This window comes from Dendrobates tinctorius, unplaced genomic scaffold (genome assembly GCF_039654945.1).
Source record: "Dendrobates tinctorius isolate UK_male_01 unplaced genomic scaffold, ASM3965494v1 ptg000028l, whole genome shotgun sequence".
Taxonomy (NCBI): domain Eukaryota; kingdom Metazoa; phylum Chordata; class Amphibia; order Anura; family Dendrobatidae; genus Dendrobates; species Dendrobates tinctorius.
The window spans coordinates 29,179,712-29,189,472 of NW_027361696.1; the positions used below are offsets into that span (position 1 = coordinate 29,179,712).

A 9,761-nucleotide genomic window follows, 5' to 3' on the forward strand; every position below is an offset into this window, starting at 1 on the left:
AATTTAAAGAGAGACTGTGCAGTTTGTTTAAAGTATACCCTCTGTCTGAAAGCGAGAAAGTGAATATCCTGAATGGACAGCTAACGGGTGCAGCACAGAGAGAGGTGAAAGCCAGGCAGGACACTGATAAAGAGACTGTTGCAAAGATCCTGGCCAAGCTGAGAAGCACCTTTGACACCGGCACTGCAGCTGAAATCAAGATGAGGTTCTTTGGCTGTAAACAGAAGGCACAGGACAGTATAAGGGACTATGCTCTCAACCTGCAGGAGGCGCTGCGAGCAGTTAAGCAAGTTCATCCTGACAGTGTAAAGGAGGAAGATAAACTGTTAAAGGAGCAGTTCATTGAAGGACTTCTATCCAGTACACACAGAGGACAATTGAGCATCATAACCCTGCAAGACCCTGATCTGGACTTTGCTGATTTTAAGGACAGGGTTATACGGGTTCTGCAGGAACCCACTGACAGCTGTCCAGCGCCCCTGAGGCGCCCAGCGATCACCTACCACCAGGAAGCAACGTCTTTCCCTTCCATCCCTGTGGAGGCTGATGCACAGACTCTGGATAAAGATCCAACTGAAGAGCTGCGTCTTCAGGTCCAGGAGTTGACCAAAGGAATGGCTGCGCTTACTAAAAATGTGCAGTCTCTGCAAGTGTCCTCTAAAGAAAAGATCCAGCTTGCTTCCAGTCAAGAGGATGTCCCATGGCTCTGGAGGAGGAGAACCCCGCCACTTCGAGGAAGGAACAACAATCGCTATGACCATGACGGACGTCGCATCTGTTGTCGCTGATATAAGGCAGGTCATCTTGCAAGATTCTGTCCTTTAAACGAGCAATCCCAGGGGTTAGAGGCCCAACCCCCAGGAATAGGATCCCCAGGCCCAAAGAACTGGAGAGCTAAGTATGTTGGAGGGAGACCAATCCTTCCGGTGGTGATTGACGGTATCCCCATGAACGCTTTGCTGGACACTGGCTCTCAGGTGACCACTACGTCGTACATTCTTTACAAGAGGTATTGAGCTGATTCTGAACTTACCCGTGGCCCAACTGATGAACTGACAGTAGTTGCCAGTAATGGTCAGTCTTTGCCTTTTTGGATGTAAAGAGATTACTGTTAAAGGGGGTTGGGTAGAGCTAAAATCTCAAGGTATGATAGTTGTTCATTAGAGATGAGCGACTTTGCCTTTTTTCGGGTCGAGTTGGGTTTCGCGAAACCCGACTTTCGCAAAAGTCGGGTCGAACGAAATCGGCCGACTATAGGGAAAAGTCGGGGGTCCGACTGAAACACGAAAACCCAATGTAAGTCAATGGGGAAGAAAAGTCGGCAGTGAGAGGAGGACAGGAAACACGCTTACAGTGCCCATTTGAATGCCAAAAGCATAAATTCTTATTACTGAAGCTTGTCACCCTTTATTTACTTCATAATACAAGTTACGCACTGAAAAATGGGGGTTATTTGGCTAAAGTTATGGGGGGGTAGGGCTGGCTCCAGGTTTTCATGTGCCCTGGGCGAAAAAGCGCCCCTTTAACACATAATACCACAACTCATGCTGCTCCGATACGGCAGAGAAATAGTGGTATACTACAAAGAAAAATACTTCACTTTTTACATCTCATGACGAGGCCCATCTATTTCTCCATACAGAATTATTGGTCCCATATAATGTTTGAAACAGTATATGATGAGCTCCACATAATGCTACAGTATATGTTGGTCCCCATGGATGAAGCTCCACTGTCTTATGGGCCCAAATAATGCTCCATACATAATGGGCCCCATTTCTAATGCTCTAGTGTATAATGGGCCCTGTAAATGCTGCTCCAGTGTCTGATGTCCACCTTTGGAATGTTCCAGTGTATGGTGGGCCCCATCTATCATTCTCCAGAGTATAGTGCTCCCCAAAAATTGCTGTCCCAACATTGAAAACAATGAAATAAGTCTCCTCGCTAGGGAATCCCTGTACTAGTCTGGACTCCTCGTCGTCCCCATCTTCCATCTCACTGCACAGTATTTCAACCTTGCAAGTGCTGTGATCCTGAGCAAGCAGGGGGGGCCCACTCGTTGGCGACGGCACTGGCACAGGGCCCCTGATAGTACAGTGGTGTGTCTGATGGCGGGTGGGCCGAACCTGCACTTTCATCTGCAGCTACCTCTTTGTCACCGTGTAAGATGGAACAGTATATGGGAAGGGTAACCTGAGTTTCATCAGGGTCAGATTCAGGCCGTGTAGCGTGCGAGGGGAATGTAGTGGTCTGGGTCAATGTACCAGCAGATTCATCGAGCAGTGGCTGGGCATCAGTGCACTTGTGTCGCCCCCAGGAGTATGGTCGCCACAGTGGCATTACCTTCCTCCTAGGGAGTGTGATGTCATACTTGGGAGCAACGAAGGATCTCTCTAGCAGGTTAACTGATTGGGCGGCGTTATTCCCACGAGTCATGACCCTCCAAACAGCGTTCATGAAGGCAAAGTGTTTGTTTTATGTGGGCAGTATGGTTGCAAAGCTGAACCTTAAAGGAATGTCCAGAAGGGCACCACCAGGAGTAGAGCCTGCAGCGTAATTTGACTCAACACGGGCAACCTCAACCATGCCAGCTACAGAACAGATGCACACATTGCAAGCTTAATTCCGTTAACGAATGAGACTCCGTCATACCCCGCGGTCCAAGTCCGGCTTACTAGAGGGACACGCGAGGCTCTGGCACGTGAGATTGGCCAATAACTGGTGTGTCATGCCCTTACATGTCCGTGGCTGCATGTGCGCTACACTGAAAGGGCCAGCGTTTGTCGCTTAGGCTAGTTTCACATTAGCGCTTTTGAGCGCAGCGACGGCCTGCGCACGGCCGCCGCTAAGCCCCACCCCCTGCCGCGCCTCCGCCGGTAGCTCCGCCTACCGGTGCATGACGCTGCATGCGTCCCCTATCTTTATCACTGGGGGCGCAGGCCGTGCGCAGTATGCGTTTGGCGGCGCATGCGCCTTTTTGACCGTGCGCAACCAAACTGCAGCAGGTTGCGTTTGGCGCAGGTTGGCGCACCGTCAAAAAGGCGCATGCGCCGCCAAACGCATACCGCGCACGGCCTGCGCCCCCAGTGATAAAGATAGGGGACGCAGGACACATGCAGCGTCATGCGCCGGTAGGCGGAGCTACCGGCGGAGGCGCGGCAGGGGCGGGGCTTAGAGGCGGCCGTGCGCAGGCCGGTGCTGCACTCAAAAGCGCTAATATGAAACTAGCCTTACAGGTGCAGATAACCCGCTGAACACCGTTAGTGATGGGGATCTGGGATTACAATTATTACCCGCGAACGATGATTTCCCAGTAAGTGCAGGTCAACCGCAGTTCCGGAATTAGGCCTAACCGTCATTCCTGAAAAAATGAAAAACTTACGTGTGCAAACCACAGGTGCTGTAGCTTGCTTAACAGCTCGCCAACCGTTCTCAGGCCCAGTATGGATTACACGTGATTGCACAAAGGTGAGAAAGGGTACCGTATCCCCGGATAACATGTATGGATAGCATAGTGTACACATTCAAAATATATGTCTATAGATCAGGAGGCAGGCTCAGACGGTGTCAGGCCCAGTATGGATTACACGTGATTGCACAAAGGTGAGAAAGGGTACCGTATCCCCGGATAACATGTATGGATAGCATAGTGTACACATTCAAAATATATGTCTATAGATCAGGAGGCAGGCTCAGACGGTGTCAGGCCCAGTATGGATTACACGTGATTGCACAAAGGTGAGAAAGGGTACCGTATCACCGGATAACATGTATGGATAGCATAGTGTACACATTCAAAATATATGTCTATAGATCAGGAGGCAGGCTCAGACGGTGTCAGGCCCAGTATGGATTACACGTGATTGCACAAAGGTGAGAAAGGGTACCGTATCACCGGATAACATGTATGGATAGCATAGTGTACACATTCAAAATATATGTCTATAGATCAGGAGGCAGGCTCAGACGGTGTCAGGCCCAGTATGGATTTGACGGCCCAGATTACACAGCGGAGGAGCAGGGAGAGGTAAACATTGCAAATGCTGGGGCTCTGCTCAAGCAAGGGGGGCCCACTGGTGGGCATCGGTACTGGCACTGGGCCCCTCATAGTACGGCGGTGTGTCTGACGGCGGGTGTGCACCACCACCGTCAGAGACACCTGATTGCACTATGAGGGACCCTGTGCCAGTGCCCGCGCCCAAGAGTCGGCCTACCCACCTGTCCAGGGCAACGGCACTCGCACGGTTTTGTGCTCTAGGTGGTAACCCCGGCCATGGGGGGGGGGGGGGGGCAGCACAGTTAGGGAGTTTTAGAAAGCGGCATATGTTGATGTTGAACATTCAGCTGATGCAAAATGAGAAATTGTTCAAGTCCCAGGAAGAGGAGGACCAAAGCAAGCCATTTTTCTGTCAACCTATGTGTCATCAGAGGACGGTGGGACAGAATCCTTGGAAACCCATGCGTGGTTCATTTTAATGAAGGTTAGATCATCCACATTTTGGATCGACAGACGGGTCCTTTTTTCTGTCAGGATTGATCCAGCAGCACTGAAGACTCTTTCCGATAGCACCAGGGTCGGACTGGGGTGTCTAGGGCCCACTAAGGGAATTAACTTTAGGGGCCCGCCTACAGTAATGTACAACTCAACATTTAGGCTTTGAGACCGCAGAATTACACAATGGGTTCTTTTGCCGTATATCCCACGCCAAATCTGCATCATTTCAGCATCCTAATTCTACTAAAAGCTGCACCGTTGTTCATATGCTGCAGATCTTTCCGCACTACGATTCATTTAATCCTTTAGGGCCGCAGGCCTGTTTTCACCTTAATGCCCAGGCCATTTTTTGCAAATCTGACCTGTGTTACTTTGAAGTTAAAAAGTGACCCCATTTTGGAATCTACACCCCAAAGGATTAACGTAGGGGGTATAGTGATCACTTTTGTCCCAACAAGAGTTCCATGGTAGATGCTACACAGCCCAGCCAATCGAAGCGTTCGTATCTGCAGGGGGGGCTAAAATTCCCCCGGAGCAGCCAGGCAGTGTTGCTGCCTGCCGGTCTTAGCGGCGAAAGCCTCCCGGTACCCGTGCGATTAGCTGCCCCAATAGGCAGCACAGGTCCCCAATAGGCAGCATTGGTCCCTATAGGCAGCACAGGTTCCCAATAGGCAGCACAACTCCCCAATAGGCAGCACAGGTCCCCAAAAGGCAGCACAGGTCCCCAATAGGTAGCACAGGTCCCCAATAGGCAGCACAGGTCCCCAATAGGTAGCACACGTCCCCAATAGGCAGCACAGGTCCCCAATAGGCAGCACAGGTCCCCAATAGGCAGCATTGGTCCCAAATAGGGAGCAAAGGTCCCCAATAGGCAGCACAGGTCCCCAATAGGCAGCATTGTTCCCCAATAGGCAGCATTGGTCCCAAATAGGGAGCACAGGTCCCCAATAGGCAGCACAGGTCCCAATAGGCAGCACAGGTCCCCAATAGGTAGCATTGTACCCAATAGGCAGCACAGGTCCTAATAGGCAGCACAGGTCCCCAATAGGCAGCATTGTTCCCTATAGGCAGCATTGGTCCCCAATAGGCAGCACAGGTCCCCAATAGGCAGCATTGTTCCCTATAGGCAGCATTGGTCCCCAATAGGCAGCACAGGTCCCCAATAGACAGCACAGGTCCCTAGTAGGCAGCACAGGTCCCCAATAGGCAGGCACAGGTCCCTAGTAGGCAGCACAGGTCCCTAATAGGCAGCACAGGTCCCCAAAAGGCAGGCACAGGTCCCTAGTAGGCAGCACAGGTCCCCAATACGCAGCACATACAGACAGTAACTCACTGACCCGGCGTTGGCCTGTGTACCAGATACCAGGGAGAACCCGCTGAATCCCACCCCTGGGCAGGGCCGGCTCCAGGTTTTTGAGGGCCCCGGGCGAAAAAGTCTCAGTTGGCCCCCCCTTAACACATACCACGACTCATGCCATGTGACATGCGTGGTGACGGCCAAAAACGGACTTGTCTCCATGTGGATCACACGGACACGCATGTGATTCACACGGACACTCGCTCTGTGGCAAAACACGTTCATGTGATGGAGGCTACTGATTAGTAGTGTACGCATGAAAGAAAGAAGAGATGGGAAATAAAGAACAGGGAAAGAAAGAGAAAGAATGGAAGGAAGAACAGAGAAAGATACAGAGAGAGAAAGAAAGAACATAGAAAGAACGAACAGAGAAAGAAAGAAAGAAAGAAAGAAAGAAAGAAAGAAAGAAAGAAAGAAAGAAAGAAAGAAAGAAAGAAAGAAAGAAAGGAGCAGAGAAAAAGAAAGGAAGAACACAGAGAAAGAAAAGAACAGAGAGAAAGAGAAAGAAAGGGGGTAAAGAAAGAAAGAACAGATAGAGAAAGAAAGAGGGGAAAGAAAGAACAGAGAGAAAGAAGAAAGAAAAAGAACAAAGAGAAAGAAAGAGTGGACAGAAAAAAAGAACAAAGAGAGAAAGAAAGAAAGAAAGAAAGAAAGAAAGAACGAACGGAGAGAGAAAAAGTTGACAGAAAAAAAGAACAGAGAGAGAGAAAAAGAAGGAGGGGAAAGAAAGAACAGAGAGGTAGAGAGAAAAAGAAAGAGGGGAAAGAACAGAGAGGAAGAGGGGAAAGAAAGAACAGAGAAAGAAAGAGGAAAGAGAGAACAGACAGAGAGAAAGAACAGAGACAGAAAGAAAGAAAGAGAACAGAGAGCGAAAGAACAGAGAGAGAGAAAAAAAAGATTAGAGAGAAAGAACAGAGAGAGAAAGAAACAGAGAAAGAAAAATTCTATAAAGATACTATAGCAGCCCAGCTCCCATTGTAGTGCCTACCTGAGCCTCCTGGTGCAGGACAGATCATGATCCGCTCACATGGCCGACATCCCCGATTCCAAGGCAATCTCGCTGTCCGCTGTCAGAGGAGGACACGGTGATGGATCTGAAGCATTCCCTGAAGTGCCTCCATGGTTCCGTCACAATCTCCTACTGAAATGACCTAATTTCTGATAAGCTTCCAGCACGTCACTTCCGGCAGAACGTTACGTGCAAGTTTTAAATTGCTCCTTGGGGGTCCGCTGTGTACTCCTGTGTCCCGCGGGGAAAGTATGCTCCCGGCTGGGGCAGTCTCTCTCTCAAAATCGGGACTGTCTCGCTGGATCCGGGACAGTTGGGACTCGAGAGGTATAAATGCTCCCCACCATACACGCACGGCTCCACTTTGTATGCCTCGTACACACACGGCTCCGCTCCGTACACCTTGTACACACGCAGCTTCACTCCGTACACCCCCGGCTCTGCTCCGCTCCATAAACACACGGCTCAGCTCTGTACACACACGGCTCCGTTCCGTACATCTCGTACACACACGGCTCTGCTCCATAAACCTCGTACACACGGCTTCGCTCCGTACACCTCGTACACACACGGCTCTGCTCCATACACCTCGTACACACACGGCTTCGCTCCGTACACCTCGTACACACACGGCTCTGCTCCGTACAACTCGTACACACACGGCTCTGCTCCGTACAACTTGTAAACCCCTCGTGACCCCACCCAAGAACACACACGGCTCTACTACATCCACCTTGTTAAACCCCTCCCTGACCCCACACAAGTACACACATGGCTCTACTACATCCACCTTGTAAAACCCCTCCCTGACCTCACACAAGTACACACACGGCTCTGCTACATCCACCTTGTTAAACCCCTCCTGACCCCACACAAGTACACACACGGCTCTGCTACATCCACCTTGTTAAACCCCTCCCTGACCCCACATAAGTACAAACACGGCTCTGCTACATCCACCTTGTTAAACCTCTCCCTGACCCCACACAAGTACACACACGGCTCTGCTACATCTACCTTGTACAACCCCTCCTGACCCCACACAAGTACACACACGGCTCTGCTACATCCACCTTGTTAAACCCCTCCCTGACCCCACACAAGTACACACACGGCTCTGCTACATACACATTGTTAAACCCCTCCCTGACCCCACACAAGTACACACACGGCTCTGCTACATCCACCTTGTAAACCCCTCCTGACCCCACACAGGTACACACACGGCTCTGCTACATCCACTTTGTAAAACCCTCCTGACCCCACACAAGTACACGCACGGCTCTGCTACATCCACCTTGTTAAACCCCTCCTGACCCCACACAAGTACACACACGGCTCTGCTACATCTACCTTGTACAACCCCTCCTGACCCCACACAAGTACACACACGGCTCTGCTACATCCACCTTGTTAAACCCCTCCCTGACCCCACACAAGTACACACACGGCTCTGCTACATCCACATTGTTAAACCCCTCCCTGACCCCACACAAGTACACACACGGCTCTGCTACATCCACCTTGTAAACCCCTCCTGACCCCACACAGGTACACACACGGCTCTGCTACATCCACCTTGTAAACCCCTCCTGACCCCACACAAGTACACACACAGCTCTGCTACATTCACCTTGTAAACCCCTCCTGACCCCACACAAGTACACACACGGCTCTGCTACATCCACCTTGTAAAACCCATCCCTGACCACACACAAGTACACACACGGCTCTGCTACATCCACCTCTTACACACACGGCTTCGCTCCGTACACCTCGTACACACACGGCTCTGCTCCGTACAACTCGTACACACACGGCTCTGCTCCGTACAACTTGGAAACCCCTCGTGACCCCACCCAAGAACACACACGGCTCTACTACATCCACCTTGTTAAACCCCTCCCTGACCCCACACAAGTACACACACGGCTCTGCTACATCCACCTTGTTAAACCCCTCCTGACCCCACACAAGTACACACACGGCTCTGCTACATCCACCTTGTTAAACCCCTCCCTGACCCCACATAAGTACAAACACGGCTCTGCTACATCCACCTTGTTAAACCTCTCCCTGACCCCACACAAGTACACACACGGCTCTGCTACATCTACCTTGTACAACCCCTCCTGACCCCACACAAGTACACACACGGCTCTGCTACATCCACCTTGTTAAACCCCTCCCTGACCCCACACAAGTACACACACGGCTCTGCTACATCCACATTGTTAAACCCCTCCCTGACCCCACACAAGTACACACACGGCTCTGCTACATCCACCTTGTAAACCCCTCCTGACCCCACACAGGTACACACACGGCTCTGCTACATCCACTTTGTAAAACCCTCCTGACCCCACACAAGTACACGCACGGCTCTGCTACATCCACCTTGTTAAACCCCTCCCTGATCCCACACAAGTACACACACGGCTCTGCTACATCCACCTTGTAAACCCCTCCTGACCCCACACAAGTACACACACGGCTCTGCTACATCCACCTTGTAAACCCCTCCTGACCCCACACAAGTACACACACAGCTCTGCTACATCCACCTTGTAAACCCCTCCTGACCCCACACAAGTACACACACGGCTCTGCTACATCCACCTTGTAAAACCCCTCCCTGACCACACACAAGTACACACACGGCTGTGCTACATCCACCTTGTAAAACCCCTCCCTGACCCCACACAAGTACACACACGGCTCTGCTACATCCACCTTGTTAAACCCCTCCCTGACCCCACACAAGTACACACACGGCTCTGCTACATCCACCTTGTTAAACCCCTCCCTGACTCCACACAAGTACACACACGGCTCTGCTACATCCACCTTGTTAAACCCCTCCCTGACCTCACACAAGTACACACACGGCTCTGCTACAT

The 9,761-nt window shown here is 51.1% G+C and overlaps 1 protein-coding gene across 2 annotated transcripts in view; it reads right to left on the reverse strand.

Moving 5' to 3' along the window:
- The window catches only part of LOC141085252 (zonadhesin-like), a 79,013-nt gene extending 71,046 nt beyond the window's left edge, over nt 1–7,967 (reverse strand). The window contains exon 1 of one of the 2 annotated variants that reach the window (XR_012231249.1): nt 6,841–7,967. Coding sequence is in view for 1 of the 2 variants with exons in the window: in XM_073570522.1 (XP_073426623.1) it covers nt 6,841–6,868 (28 nt within the window). In the remaining variant the exon portion in view is untranslated. The remainder of the gene's footprint in view (nt 1–6,840) is intronic. The other variant, XM_073570522.1, reaches the window with a different exon arrangement.
- Between the last annotated feature and the right edge of the window lie 1,794 nt (nt 7,968–9,761).